Consider the following 15,859-nt stretch of genomic DNA (forward strand, 5'->3'; position numbering starts at 1 on the left):
TTATTGTTAAAACTTCATTTAGGCCTTTTTTGCTGGGAGGGATAATCTGGATCTACATCACTCTCAAATTTTACTAAAATGGGGTCCCAGAACTCAACAAAAAGCCCAGACTCGATTATCCGAGAAGGCCTTGGAAAACTTTCACTTAGAGCTTGAGTGTGGCGATGATAAAATATCGAAAACATACATTTTGTTATTTAATAGGCAATCAACTATTCAAATTTGTCCAAAACTGGGGCGCAAAACTCGAAGAAAGAAAATAAAAAATACGAAAAAAATGGATTGTTAAGGATTCAAATATCCGAAGTCCCATACAAACCTTCGGATAAACGAATTTGGACTACACAAAACTTTTTGGTGTCCACGATTGACAAATCGACAATTCAAATATTAAATGGTTTGATTTGGTTTCGTTTGATACTAGTTTATTTGAAAATACACTTCCAATATGAAATCTCTTCTTTCTTACTTACTATGTTTAAAATTCACACTTAAGATAAATTATTATCACCAGCTGAAATCTCGAATGCACCACTATCTTTGGTTTACAAGAATGGGTAGATGTTCTGCTTGAACCAGTCCTTTGTGAACTGCAGATGGTTGCCAGGACATTCCAGGAACACAAGTTTGTTTCGCTGCTGCATCTCTTGCAGTCCGAGGCGGTTCTAAAAATATATTATGAGATCAACTCCAGTTGCTAAAGCGTATCGTTCAAATTACCTTCAGAAACAGCTCAGACTCTTCTAACTTTTGGGTTTCCCGATCTTGTCCGGGTTTGTAATACCCGAACCACTGGGACTCGATCGGTTGAACAATTTTATCCTTGGTAAACTTGACCATCACAAACTTGTTCAGCTGCTGCAGATTTTCGATGTACGTTTCGTTGACCGCCCGCTCGTTGTTGATGTCCGCCAAGAACGTGCTGGACTCTTTGTACGCCTGCTCGTTCAAGGGATCGTGCCAGTAGGTGGCCTGGACCAGGTAATTCTGCACCCAGCTTGCGTACGCGGCATAATTCAGCAGCTGCCGGAAGTACTCGCACGTTTTGCTGCTGATCGAGGGACAGTCGGGCAGTCCAAATACGCCCTGATGCTGGCCGCCGAGAGTGATCAGATTGTTCATGCGTGGCGTTGGGCAGCGCTGAGCAATCGCTCGTCTGGAAATGGAAGCAGTATCGTTAGAACATTGCCATAATTTAGGTATGACTCGACGTTTTGCATACAGAAACTGTCCGCCTTGTGAGAATCCTATTGCGTTGTACCCGTTGGCCAACTGGGGGTCGCCGTTGAGCTGATTGCAGACGTCTTCCACCTGAAATGCATTGTTACATATTCATATTATGAACTCAGTGGTGATCGATACTTTTCCCTTAGCCGGCAACACAACGCCCAGACGCAACACCTTCACTATCGTGCTTGCTTGACCGAGTAACGATGAAGCAAAAAAAAAAAAAGCTCTTACAAGGAAATTCCAACCAACCTGCCTATTTGGGTGAATTAGATAGCCGCTCTTGTAGTCGGTTACGATTGAGTTGCCGATTTCCAGCGACTTGACGTAAACGCCAAGCTCGGCCTCCAGAAACTTTTTGAAGCCGCCCAAACTGAACGGGAAGCAACAGGTATCGCCTGAAAATGTAGTTGTTATCATTTCTGGATTAAAATCAATATCTTTTATCATATTACTCACCCATTCCGTGCCACATAACAATGGGGAGTCCTGGACTTGTTACGTTATCCCCGCTTGCCTGTACAGCCAACAGGACCAACAAGACACCAATAGCACCGAACGTCTTCATTGTGATGATGGTGATGAAAGCCACTTACCTAATTGATCAGAACTATCTCAGCAATTCAAAAATATGAAATGCAACCACCTCGAATGATTGCCCACCAAGCAATAAAGCGCAGAAAGAAAATACTTATCGATTGCAGCTGCAAATCAAAATAATGCACTGCAATCGGTGCTCCAGCTCGAGCGTGACTTGTTCTTTGAGAAACGCACACTAGTTGAATCGCTTTTTGTGTCGTACATGGGAAAGCTTGAGAGAATTTTTGCGTTTCGTGGTGCGTTTTTAGTTGTGTTGCAGGTAAGTTCCGCTAGGTGGCAGTGCAGCGGTACTGCGAGCTTTTTCGTGTGGCTCTAATACTGAAGCAAGCAAGTTCGATATGTTTCTCTTGGGGGGTGTCTTTCGATAACGTTTGAGATTTTTTTTTAAAAAGTTTTAATCTTACGCGCTATATAAAAAATTATCAATAAAAATTCTAAGTAAGGCGATGAATAGTTAAAGGCATCGCCAAAAATAACAATAATAACAAGTTCCATTTTCAACACTTGTATTGAAGTGCAATACGATGGGCATTTTAGGAACTTAAAAAATAAACATTTCTTTTTAAAAGCTATTTTTTCATCTTTAATTTTTTTTTCAATAGTAAAAAAATGTCCAGCGGCGTTCAGGAGACTATGTTGTAGTAGAATCAACTTATTTCATTGCTAGCAACAATTGTTCATAGTACAGAAAAAATTGTTGTGGGGATTCATTGGCCAAACTAATTAGACCCATATTTCTTCTTAAAAATCTCATAACTTTTGGTAGAATTAACCAATTTGGATGCCGGTTGCAAAAGATCCAGATTTGTCTATATATTTACTGTCAGATGGAGGACAAATATGGTCCATTTTTAATGGAGATATTCCGGATTCGGCTGGGGTGCCTCGACCCTCCTACATGGGTTTTTGGTCAATATAACGAAAACTTTTCCAAAGAACAATGCCGGAAATTATGCAAAATATTAAGGTATTATCCTAATACAAAAATCAAATTCAAAATCAAAATCAAATCGCAGTTTTATTAAAAAAAGCTGATTTTTTCTCGTTTTTGTCATTTGTAATTTATTGGAAACGGTAGCCCGTTAGTAGAACACTTTGTATCAGGTTAAGGAATATCCTGTTTTTGTGCGTGGCTCGTCGAAAAACTCACCCTAATGGCCAAACAAAAAATACGGGTCTAATTATTTTGGCCAAGGAACCCCCACAAAAATGTTGAGCCCGATTGGAGAACTTTTTTTCGGTTTAGGCTCTTTTTCAAATGGAATTGCTGGCTATAAATATCAAAATTAGTGCCTTCCATTTCAAAACGGCACAAAACTTTAATTAACAAAAATGCATCCCTCTCACACCTTATGTAAACTGCGATTTTAGTGAAAGGGATACACTCGTGTTTACAAAAGTTTTGTGCCATTTTGAAATGTTATGCTCCAATTGTGAAAATTACGGGAATTAAAGCATGTTTTTCTTTTGTCCCATACGCACTATGGTACATTGGGTGGCCAAGTTTCAAAAAAGTGACCTTCTCCAAATATTTTTTGGTATTTTTTTCTCGAAAGTAAACATTCTAACTAAGAAAAATCCAAATTTTCAAAGCTGTAAGTTTGTTCGTTACGGAGATACGCAAGCTGAAAGTCAAAAAATGGAGTAAAAAACTAGCGTTTTTCGTAAAAAAGGCTGATTGTTTAATTTTAACATAGCTCAGCCATTTTAAATATTTTATTAGGACAATTATACATCTTTGGAAAGGTAATGAGATAAGCTTTTAAACTATTGACAGATAAAATGTTATTTCCAAACCAAAAACTGAAGTTTTCATCGTATAACTGGAGCATTTTTTTGACAAAACTTATTTTTTTTGTGTTTGTTAATCGAGTACTTTTTTTGCTAACCGATGCTAAACATGAAACTAAGATCACTTAAAAGATTGGATCATAATCTAACATTGCTGAAATTTCCAGCCTGCGATTTTTTGCGTTTTCGGAGATATGCCATTTTGAACATTTACGTTTTATCAAAATTTGCTGCAATCTACATATGCGCCCGTTTATTTCACTTGCTTTGCTACCTACTTCGTGGGCATCGTCGCTTCAAAAATCAATACCTGGTTTCAAGAAGTTCGAAATGACTTTATTGAAATTTTCTGTTGCCTACATTTAAAATTGAGTACCTTAGTCAAAATAAGGTATTCGTACCGAAGTTTTTCAAGCGAAATTGGAGAATCTCAGTTTGATACCGAAAAAGTATTCAGCAAAATATTGACATAGCATGATGAATTTCTGCGATCAATCCATGAAACTGATCCACATTTAAGTTCTATGTTGGTTAGTACAAAACATCATAAAAAGTACCTTTAACATATCCTGAAGCCGTCAGAAACTCTATAATCAAATGAATTTTCATGAACAAGAACATCAGGATTAGTAAGAATATGTTTTGTTTTTTATCGTTTTACTTCATAATTAATATTTTGAATAAAATTAATTTTTCTGTTATTTGATTTAACAATTCAAATTTTCGCAATTTATGCCCGTAAAGGGTAGGTGGGGCGTGGGGGTAAGTCTCAAGTTATATGGCATGGACTCACAAAAAGAAACACACAGCAGTAAATAATAAATATTTGACTTTAAATGGATTTATTACGTTTAACAAAATTTTGTTGGAGGGGAGGAGGGGAGGGGGGGGGGGTGTGAAAGAAAGTGAAGGGAGGGGTTGTGTCCTTAATGTGGGGATGTATTAGCTGATCCATAATTTAATAATATAAACTTGCAATACAATATATACGCAATTCTTTTGCACTTGCAAATGTATGAAAAGACTATTTATTATAAACAATCAACTTTTGAAAAACATGAAAAGTCATAAAAATCGACGTATATCATTTCAATACCATACAATTACCCAAATTTGTATGAAAAAAAAACATTTAAAAAGCAAAAAAATAATTTGGCCGCCTGTTTGTATGGAGATGGCCCATAGTGATACGGTCGTCTTTTTCCACATTTTTTAATTTTTTTTTTGGGAAATTGATGTGATGCTTTTTAAAAATCAATGATTTCAATACAGATTTTGTTTGAAAAATTGGTCTTGATGGTATAGAAAGTCTTCTCCAGGAGTTTATGATTGTATTATTAATCAAATAAAAAAAAACCTTACTTGATCCACCTATAGGTGGTTGGTGCCTTCCTCGCATATTTGTATCAAAATATCTGAGATCCGGCCTCAAAAAGGTTTATTAAAAAAAGGTGCAGGTGGTTATGTTACACATGACCAGTATGACAAAGAACTTATGCGTCAGATACTATCAAAACATTATTGGATTTATAATTTCGTTTAATTTCTCTATAAGCTCCGTATTAAAAAACCATGATATCTCTATAATTCGATGTTTGTCCCCCAATCGGAACAATCGTGAGGTAGCGGACTCTCCAGATTGTTGCCACCTTTTACGAAATGGCCAGTATTGTAAACCATGAGTTGTGATACCCATATTGCCAAAACTCGTTGGTTCAAAAGATGTCTTCCTGGGAAAACTTTCCTTTAGGGCACCGGCCACTGCAGCTTTTGGCCAACTTTTTCTAAATTGCCATTTTCATTACCAATATCAAAAACCATGAAATTTGATACCAATATTGCCCAAAATCGTATGGTTCGGTAAATGTCCTACCGGGAGAACCTCCCTGAGGGCACCGGCCACTCCAGGTTGTGGCCAATACTGTCAAAATGGCCATTTTCATCACCAGTATCAAAATCCAAGAAGTTTGATACCCATGTTGTCCAGTCTCGTATGGCCTTCCATCGGAACACCCCTGAGGAATCTGGCCACTCCGGGTCTTGTGGCCAGAATATTCCGGTGGCTCTCAATTATTCTGGCTGGCCTGCCTCCGCTTGGTCTGCTCCTAGCCCTGGGTTAGATGCTTTTCGGCCAACTGCTTCTGAACCTCCAGGTCTTCTGCTTCCAGGTCCAGTTTGTTGTTTACTCCTCGGCGTCCAACGATAGAATGATTTCCCAGGGTTGACCAAGCGGGCTTATATTGGCTTAGAATGGAGACGGATGTCCCGCCCCTTAGCGCCGGTTATCCCATTCCTACGTCATTCGCTTTTTGATGCACTGGTGAAAATGGGAAGTCGTAAAGGCAGCATTTTTGCCAACGATTTTCATTCCATCGTCATCGTTCGAACCGACAACATCGTAGCAGCAGCAGCAGCAGCAGCGGAAAAAATCAACGACTGGAGGAAATCAAGAGCGAGCTCCGAGAAGAAGAAACACGCCAGCGTGTGCGTGAAATTGCTGCCAAAACGACGTCGAAGGAGAAAAACAAGGCCTACTTGGATGGACGCTCGAGAAGATGGCCACAAAAATCAACTTCTGCTGCAATTTAACAAAATGGCGCTTTTCAGCGCCAACGAAAAATTCACGAAAGAGTTATTGTTTCAAATGATTCATGCACTGCTTTTGGTGCAGTTTTAAAGCTTTTGACGCTTGGCGTTTAAATTAATTTAAATATTTCCTCCAAAATTTTCATTTTAAAATAATTTAACGAATATTAACAATTTTCGCTTGCAAGTGTCCACGGTCAATCGATCGCAGTTGGCCTTGAAGAAGCAAGCGCGTGCTTCGACCCACGCAAAAAATCTTTCCGCTCTCTGATTGGCTGTTTTGTTTTGCCGTGGAGTCGTGAAGGCAGCATTTTTGCCAACGATTTTCATTCCATCGTCATCGTTCGAACCGACAACATCGTAGCAGCAGCAGCAGCAGCGGAAAAAAATCAACGACTGGAGGAAATCAAGAGCGAGCTCCGAGAAGAAGAAACACGCCAGCGTGTGCGTGAAATTGCTGCCAAAACGACGTCGAAGGAGAAAAACAAGGCCTACTTGGATGGACGCTCGAGAAGATGGCCACAAAAATCAACTTCTGCTGCAATTTAACAAAATGGCGCTTTTCAGCGCCAACGAAAAATTCACGAAAGAGTTATTGTTTCAAATGATTCATGCACTGCTTTTGGTGCAGTTTTAAAGCTTTTGACGCTTGGCGTTTAAATTAATTTAAATATTTCCTCCAAAATTTTCATTTTAAAAAAAATTAACGAATATTAACAATTTTCGCTTGCAAGTGTCCACGGTCAATCGATCGCAGTTGGCCTTGAACAAGCAAGCGCGTGCTTTGACCCACGCAAAAAATCTTTCCGCTCTCTGATTGGCTGTTTTGTTTTGCCGTGGAGTCGTGAAGGCAGCATTTTTGCCAACGATTTTCATTCCATCGTCATCGTTCGAACCGACAACATCGTAGCAGCAGCAGCAGCAGCGGAAAAAAATCAACGGCTGGAGGAAATCAAGAGCGAGCTCCAAGAAGAAGAAACACGTCAGCGTGTGCGTGAAATTGCTGCCAAAACGACGTCGAAGGAGAAAAACAAGGCCTACTTGGATGGACGCTCGAGAAGATGGCCACAAAAATCAACTTCTGCTGCAATTTAACAAAATGGCGCTTTTCAGCGCCAACGAAAAATTCACGAAAGAGTTATTGTTTCAAATGATTCATGCACTGCTTTTGGTGCAGTATTAAAGCTTTTGACGCTTGGCGTTTAAATTAATTTAAATATTTCCTCCAAAATTTTCATTTTAAAATAATTTAACGAATATTAACAATTTTCGCTTGCAAGTGTCCACGGTCAATCGATCGCAGTTGGCCTTGAACAAGCAAGCGCGTGCTTTGACCCACGCAAAAAATCTTTCCGCTCTCTGATTGGCTGTTTTGTTTTGCCGTGGAGTCGTGAAGGCAGCATTTTTGCCAACGATTTTCATTCCATCGTCATCGTTCGAACCGACAACATCGTAGCAGCAGCAGCAGCAGCAGCAGCAGCAGCAGCGGAAAAAAATCAACGACTGGAGGAAATCAAGAGCGAGCTCCAAGAAGAAGAAACACGTCAGCGTGTGCGTGAAATTGCTGCCAAAACGACGTCGAAGGAGAAAAACAAGGCCTACTTGGATGGACGCTCGAGAAGATGGCCACAAAAATCAACTTCTGCTGCAATTTAACAAAATGGCGCTTTTCAGCGCCAACGAAAAATTCACGAAAGAGTTATTGTTTCAAATGATTCATGCACTGCTTTTGGTGCAGTATTAAAGCTTTTGACGCTTGGCGTTTAAATTAATTTAAATATTTCCTCCAAAATTTTCATTTTAAAATAATTTAACGAATATTAACAATTTTCGCTTGCAAGTGTCCACGGTCAATCGATCGCAGTTGGCCTTGAACAAGCAAGCGCGTGCTTTGACCCACGCAAAAAATCTTTCCGCTCTCTGATTGGCTGTTTTGTTTTGCCGTGGAGTCGTGAAGGCAGCATTTTTGCCAACGATTTTCATTCCATCGTCATCGTTCGAACCGACAACATCGTAGCAGCAGCAGCAGCAGCAGCAGCGGAAAAAAATCAACGACTGGAGGAAATCAAGAGCGAGCTCCAAGAAGAAGAAACACGTCAGCGTGTGCGTGAAATTGCTGCCAAAACGACGTCGAAGGAGAAAAACAAGGCCTACTTGGATGGACGCTCGAGAAGATGGCCACAAAAATCAACTTCTGCTGCAATTTAACAAAATGGCGCTTTTCAGCGCCAACGAAAAATTCACGAAAGAGTTATTGTTTCAAATGATTCATGCACTGCTTTTGGTGCAGTTTTAAAGCTTTTGACGCTTGGCGTTTAAATTATTTTCAATATTTCCTCCAAAATTTTCATTTAAAAAAAATAAGTAATATTAACAATTTTCGCTTGCAAGTGTCAACGGTCAATCGATCGCAGTTGGCCTTGAACAAGCAAGCGCGTGCTTTGACCCACGCAAAAAATCTTTCCGCTCTCTGATTGGCTGTTTTGTTTTGCCGTGGAGTCGTGAAGGCAGCATTTTTGCCAACGATTTTCATTCCATCGTCATCGTTCGAACCGACAACATCGTAGCAGCAGCAGCAGCAGCAGCGGAAAAAAATCAACGACTGGAGGAAATCAAGAGCGAGCTCCGAGAAGAAGAAACACGCCAGCGTGTGCGTGAAATTGCTGCCAAAACGACGTCGAAGGAGAAAAACAAGGCCTACTTGGATGGACGCTCGAGAAGATGGCCACAAAAATCAACTTCTGCTGCAATTTAACAAAATGGCGCTTTTCAGCGCCAACGAAAAATTCACGAAAGAGTTATTGTTTCAAATGATTCATGCACTGCTTTTGGTGCAGTTTTAAAGCTTTTGACGCTTGGCGTTTAAATTAATTTAAATATTTCCTCCAAAATTTTCATTTTAAAATAATTTAACGAATATTAACAATTTTCGCTTGCAAGTGTCCACGGTCAATCGATCGCAGTTGGCCTTGAACAAGCAAGCGCGTGCTTTGACCCACGCAAAAAATCTTTCCGCTCTCTGATTGGCTGTTTTGTTTTGCCGTGGAGTCGTGAAGGCAGCATTTTTGCCAACGATTTTCATTCCATCGTCATCGTTCGAACCGACAACATCGTAGCAGCAGCAGCAGCAGCAGCAGCGGAAAAAAATCAACGACTGGAGGAAATCAAGAGCGAGCTCCAAGAAGAAGAAACACGTCAGCGTGTGCGTGAAATTGCTGCCAAAACGACGTCGAAGGAGAAAAACAAGGCCTACTTGGATGGACGCTCGAGAAGATGGCCACAAAAATCAACTTCTGCTGCAATTTAACAAAATGGCGCTTTTCAGCGCCAACGAAAAATTCACGAAAGAGTTATTGTTTCAAATGATTCATGCACTGCTTTTGGTGCAGTATTAAAGCTTTTGACGCTTGGCGTTTAAATTAATTTAAATATTTCCTCCAAAATTTTCATTTTAAAATAATTTAACGAATATTAACAATTTTCGCTTGCAAGTGTCCACGGTCAATCGATCGCAGTTGGCCTTGAACAAGCAAGCGCGTGCTTTGACCCACGCAAAAAATCTTTCCGCTCTCTGATTGGCTGTTTTGTTTTGCCGTGGAGTCGTGAAGGCAGCATTTTTGCCAACGATTTTCATTCCATCGTCATCGTTCGAACCGACAACATCGTAGCAGCAGCAGCAGCAGCAGCGGAAAAAAATCAACGACTGGAGGAAATCAAGAGCGAGCTCCAAGAAGAAGAAACACGTCAGCGTGTGCGTGAAATTGCTGCCAAAACGACGTCGAAGGAGAAAAACAAGGCCTACTTGGATGGACGCTCGAGAAGATGGCCACAAAAATCAACTTCTGCTGCAATTTAACAAAATGGCGCTTTTCAGCGCCAACGAAAAATTCACGAAAGAGTTATTGTTTCAAATGATTCATGCACTGCTTTTGGTGCAGTTTTAAAGCTTTTGACGCTTGGCGTTTAAATTATTTTCAATATTTCCTCCAAAATTTTCATTTAAAAAAAATAAGTAATATTAACAATTTTCGCTTGCAAGTGTCAACGGTCAATCGATCGCAGTTGGCCTTGAACAAGCAAGCGCGTGCTTTGACCCACGCAAAAAATCTTTCCGCTCTCTGATTGGCTGTTTTGTTTTGCCGTGGAGTCGTGAAGGCAGCATTTTTGCCAACGATTTTCATTCCATCGTCATCGTTCGAACCGACAACATCGTAGCAGCAGCAGCAGCAGCAGCGGAAAAAAATCAACGACTGGAGGAAATCAAGAGCGAGCTCCGAGAAGAAGAAACACGCCAGCGTGTGCGTGAAATTGCTGCCAAAACGACGTCGAAGGAGAAAAACAAGGCCTACTTGGATGGACGCTCGAGAAGATGGCCACAAAAATCAACTTCTGCTGCAATTTAACAAAATGGCGCTTTTCAGCGCCAACGAAAAATTCACGAAAGAGTTATTGTTTCAAATGATTCATGCACTGCTTTTGGTGCAGTTTTAAAGCTTTTGACGCTTGGCGTTTAAATTAATTTAAATATTTCCTCCAAAATTTTCATTTTAAAATAATTTAACGAATATTAACAATTTTCGCTTGCAAGTGTCCACGGTCAATCGATCGCAGTTGGCCTTGAACAAGCAAGCGCGTGCTTTGACCCACGCAAAAAATCTTTCCGCTCTCTGATTGGCTGTTTTGTTTTGCCGTGGAGTCGTGAAGGCAGCATTTTTGCCAACGATTTTCATTCCATCGTCATCGTTCGAACCGACAACATCGTAGCAGCAGCAGCAGCAGCAGCAGCGGAAAAAAATCAACGACTGGAGGAAATCAAGAGCGAGCTCCAAGAAGAAGAAACACGTCAGCGTGTGCGTGAAATTGCTGCCAAAACGACGTCGAAGGAGAAAAACAAGGCCTACTTGGATGGACGCTCGAGAAGATGGCCACAAAAATCAACTTCTGCTGCAATTTAACAAAATGGCGCTTTTCAGCGCCAACGAAAAATTCACGAAAGAGTTATTGTTTCAAATGATTCATGCACTGCTTTTGGTGCAGTATTAAAGCTTTTGACGCTTGGCGTTTAAATTAATTTAAATATTTCCTCCAAAATTTTCATTTTAAAATAATTTAACGAATATTAACAATTTTCGCTTGCAAGTGTCCACGGTCAATCGATCGCAGTTGGCCTTGAACAAGCAAGCGCGTGCTTTGACCCACGCAAAAAATCTTTCCGCTCTCTGATTGGCTGTTTTGTTTTGCCGTGGAGTCGTGAAGGCAGCATTTTTGCCAACGATTTTCATTCCATCGTCATCGTTCGAACCGACAACATCGTAGCAGCAGCAGCAGCAGCAGCGGAAAAAAATCAACGACTGGAGGAAATCAAGAGCGAGCTCCAAGAAGAAGAAACACGTCAGCGTGTGCGTGAAATTGCTGCCAAAACGACGTCGAAGGAGAAAAACAAGGCCTACTTGGATGGACGCTCGAGAAGATGGCCACAAAAATCAACTTCTGCTGCAATTTAACAAAATGGCGCTTTTCAGCGCCAACGAAAAATTCACGAAAGAGTTATTGTTTCAAATGATTCATGCACTGCTTTTGGTGCAGTTTTAAAGCTTTTGACGCTTGGCGTTTAAATTATTTTCAATATTTCCTCCAAAATTTTCATTTAAAAAAAATAAGTAATATTAACAATTTTCGCTTGCAAGTGTCAACGGTCAATCGATCGCAGTTGGCCTTGAACAAGCAAGCGCGTGCTTTGACCCACGCAAAAAATCTTTCCGCTCTCTGATTGGCTGTTTTGTTTTGCCGTGGAGTCGTGAAGGCAGCATTTTTGCCAACGATTTTCATTCCATCGTCATCGTTCGAACCGACAACATCGTAGCAGCAGCAGCAGCAGCAGCGGAAAAAAATCAACGACTGGAGGAAATCAAGAGCGAGCTCCGAGAAGAAGAAACACGCCAGCGTGTGCGTGAAATTGCTGCCAAAACGACGTCGAAGGAGAAAAACAAGGCCTACTTGGATGGACGCTCGAGAAGATGGCCACAAAAATCAACTTCTGCTGCAATTTAACAAAATGGCGCTTTTCAGCGCCAACGAAAAATTCACGAAAGAGTTATTGTTTCAAATGATTCATGCACTGCTTTTGGTGCAGTTTTAAAGCTTTTGACGCTTGGCGTTTAAATTAATTGCAATATTTCCTCCAAAATTTTCATTTTAAAAAATTTAACGAATATTAGAAATTTTCGCTTGCAAGTGTCCACGGTCAATCGATCGCAGTTGGCCTTGAACAAGCAAGCGCGTGCTTTGACCCACGCAAAAAATCTTTCCGCTCTCTGATTGGCTGTTTTGTTTTGCCGTGGAGTCGTGAAGGCAGCATTTTTGCCAACGATTTTCATTCCATCGTCATCGTTCGAACCGACAACATCGTAGCAGCAGCAGCAGCAGCAGCAGCGGAAAAAAAATCAACGACTGGAGGAAATCAAGAGCGAGCTCCGAGAAGAAGAAACACGTCAGCGTGTGCGTGAAATTGCTGCCAAAACGACGTCGAAGGAGAAAAACAAGGCCTACTTGGATGGACGCTCGAGAAGATGGCCACAAAAATCAACTTCTGCTGCAATTTAACAAAATGGCGCTTTTCAGCGCCAACGAAAAATTCACGAAAGAGTTATTGTTTCAAATGATTCATGCACTGCTTTTGGTGCAGTATTAAAGCTTTTGACGCTTGGCGTTTAAATTAATTGCAATATTTCCTCCAAAATTTTCATTTTAAAAAATTTTACGAATATTAGCAATTTTCGCTTGCAAGTGTCCACGGTCAATCGATCGCAGTTGGCCTTGAACAAGCAAGCGCGTGCTTTGGCCTACGCAAAAAATCTTTCCGCTCTCTGATTGGCTGTTTTGTTTTGCCGTGGAGTCGTGAGGGCAGCATTTTTGCCAACGATTTTCATTACATCGTCATCGTTCGAACCGACAACATCGTAGCAGCAGCAGCAGCAGCGGAAAAAAATCAACGACTGGAGGAAATTAAGAGCGAGCTCCGAGAAGAAGAGCAAAAACAAAATGGTGCTTTTCAGCGCCAACGAAAAATTCACGAAAGAGTTATTGTTTCAAATGATTCATGCACTGCTTTTCGTGCAGTTTTAAAGCTTTTGACGCTTGGCGTTTAAATTAATTTTAATATTTCCTCCAAAATTTTCATTTAAAAAAAATTAACGAATATTAGCAATTTTCACTTGCCAAAACGACGTCGAAGGAGAAAAACAAGGCCTACTTGGATGGACGCTCGAGAAGATGGCCACAAAAATCAACTTCTGCTGCAATTTAACAAAATGGCGCTTTTCAACGCCAACGAAAAATTCACGAAAGAGTTATTGTTTCAAATGATTCATGCACTGCTTTTGGTGCAGTTTTAAAGCTTTTGACGCTTGACGTTTAAATTAATTTAAATATTTCCTCCAAAATTTTCATTTTAAAATAATTTAACGAATATTAGCAATTTTCGCTTGCAAGTGTCCACGGTCAATCGATCGCAGTTGGCCTTGAACAAGCAAGCGCGTGCTTTGACCCACGCAAAAAATCTTTCCGCTCTCTGATTGGCTGTTTTGTTTTGCCGTGGAGTCGTGAAGGCAGCATTTTTGCCAACGATTTTCATTCCATCGTCATCGTTCGAACTGACAACATCGTAGCAGCAGCAGCAGCAGCAGCAGCAGCAGCAGCGGAAAAAAATCAACGACTGGAGGAAATCAAGAGCGAGCTCCGAGAAGAAGAAACACGTCAGCGTGTGCGTGAAATTGCTGCCAAAACGACGTCGAAGGAGAAAAACAAGGCCGACTTGGATGGACGCTCGAGAAGATGGCCACAAAAATCAACTTCTGCTGCAATTTAACAAAATGGCGCTTTTCAGCGCCAACGAAAAATTCACGAAAGAGTTATTGTTTCAAATGATTCATGCACTGCTTTTGGTGCAGTTTTAAAGCTTTTGATGCTTGGCGTTTAAATTAATTTAAATATTTCCTCCAAAATTTTCATTTTAAAAAAATTTAACGAATATTAACAATTTTCGCTTGCAAGTGTCAACGGTCAATCGATCGCAGTTGGCCTTGAACAAGCAAGCGCGTGCTTTGACCCGCGCAAAAAATCTTTCCGCTCTCTGATTGGCTGTTTTGTTTTGCCGTGGAGTCGTGAAGGCAGCATTTTTGTCAACGATTTTCATTCCATCGTCATCGTCAACGATCGCAGTTGAGCCTTGAACAATTGCTCAAAATCATATGGTTCGGTTATTGTCCTCCCGGGAGAACCTCCCTAAGGGTACCGGCCACTCCAGGTTGTGGCCAATACTGTCAAAATGGTATTTTTCATAACCAGTATTTAAAAACATGAATTTTGATACCCATATTGCCAAAAATCGTATGGTTCTCTTAATGTCCTCCCGAGAGAACCTCCCTGAGGGCACCAGCCACTCCAGGTTTTAGCCAATACTGTCAAAATGGTCATTTTCATTACCAGTATTGAAAACCAAGAAGTTTGATACCCATATTGCCCAAAATCGTATGGTTCTGTTAATGTCCTCCCGGGAGAACCTCCCTAAGGGTACCGGCCACTCCAGGTTGTGGCCAATACTGTCAAAATGGTATTTTTCATAACCAGTATTGAAAAACATGAATTTTGATACCAATATTGCCCAAAATGGTATGGTTCGGTAAATGACCTCCCGGGAGAACCTCCCTGAGGGCACCGGCCACTCCAGGTTGTGGCCAATACTGTCAAAATGGCCATTTTCATTACCAGTATTGAAAACCAAGAAGTTTGATACCCATATTGCCCAAAATCGTATGGTTCTGTTAATGTCCTCCCGGGAGAACCTCCCTGAGGGCACCGGCCACTCCAGGTTGTGGCCAATACTGTCAAAATTGCCATTTTCATCACCAGTATCAAAATCCAAGAAGTTTGATACCCATATTGTCCCCTCTCGTATGGCCTTCCATCGGAACACCCCTGAGGGTTCTGGCCACTCCGGGTCTTGTGGCCAGAATATTCCGGCTGGCCTGCCTCCGCTTGGGCTGCTCCTTGCTCCAGGCCAGCTGCTTTTCGGCCAACTGCTTCTGGGCCTCCAGGCCATCTGCTTCCAGGTCCAGGTTGTTGTTTACTCCTCGGCGTCCAACGATAGAATGATTTCCCTGGGCTGATCGAGTGGGGTTTATATTGGCTCGAAAATTCCACGCAACAGTGCCTTGTTGCGTTGCAGACCCCTTCCCCAGTACCAAGCATGCAACATTTTCGTAACGCGCGACATTTTTCGTTTTTCTGGATTGACACCTCACCAGAATAGAGCCCTTAGGACAAAGTTCTTTGTCAAAAACTAAAGTACTTATAGCTATTGATAGGGTTGTCAGATCATTAATCATTAAAATAACACTTAAGTGCTCATAACTTTTTATGGGGTTGTCAGATTTTCAATCTTTTGAACGCGTTGGTCTTTCAAATACCTTTCTAACAATATATAGCTTGACGGGTTTTCTTACAAAAACCACCCTTTTTTACAATATTTCAAATAACAGCCAAATCGTTTCTTAAGCATAAGTTTAGAAGTACTTTTCTAAACTTCATAATATTACTAGGGTCTTGTGGGACCCCAAGACTGATCAAATGAGACCAAAACGGTCCAAATCAGTTC

At 41.0% G+C, this 15,859-nt stretch overlaps 1 protein-coding gene across 1 annotated transcript; it reads right to left on the reverse strand.

Annotated features, from left to right (window-relative positions):
• Positions 1 to 397: 397 nt before the first annotated feature.
• Positions 398 to 1,960, reverse strand: LOC120417102 (palmitoyl-protein thioesterase 1). The gene is made up of 5 exons (XM_039579079.2): positions 1,687 to 1,960; positions 1,480 to 1,625; positions 1,223 to 1,311; positions 721 to 1,156; positions 398 to 665 (listed from the first exon to the last, which is right to left on the reverse strand). The coding sequence occupies exons 1-5, from the start codon at positions 1,793 to 1,795 to the stop codon at positions 546 to 548; spliced, it is 900 nt and encodes a 299-aa protein (XP_039435013.1). The 5' UTR covers positions 1,796 to 1,960; the 3' UTR covers positions 398 to 545.
• Between the last annotated feature and the right edge of the window lie 13,899 nt (positions 1,961 to 15,859).

This window comes from Culex pipiens, chromosome 1, assembly GCF_016801865.2.
Source record: "Culex pipiens pallens isolate TS chromosome 1, TS_CPP_V2, whole genome shotgun sequence".
NCBI lineage: Eukaryota > Metazoa > Arthropoda > Insecta > Diptera > Culicidae > Culex > Culex pipiens.

Excerpts from the sequence above, each read along its gene's own strand:
- LOC120417102 (XM_039579079.2), bottom strand. The coding sequence starts at position 1,795 with ATGAAGACGTTCGGTGCTATTGGTGTCTTGTTGGTCCTGTTGGCTGTA. Across the intron at positions 1,626-1,686 it reads TGTTATGTGGCACGGAATGG|GCGATACCTGTTGCTTCCCG; the intron begins GTGAGTAATATG and ends CTACATTTTCAG. Across the intron at positions 1,312-1,479 it reads TAATTCACCCAAATAGGCAG|GTGGAAGACGTCTGCAATCA; the intron begins GTTGGTTGGAAT and ends AATGCATTTCAG.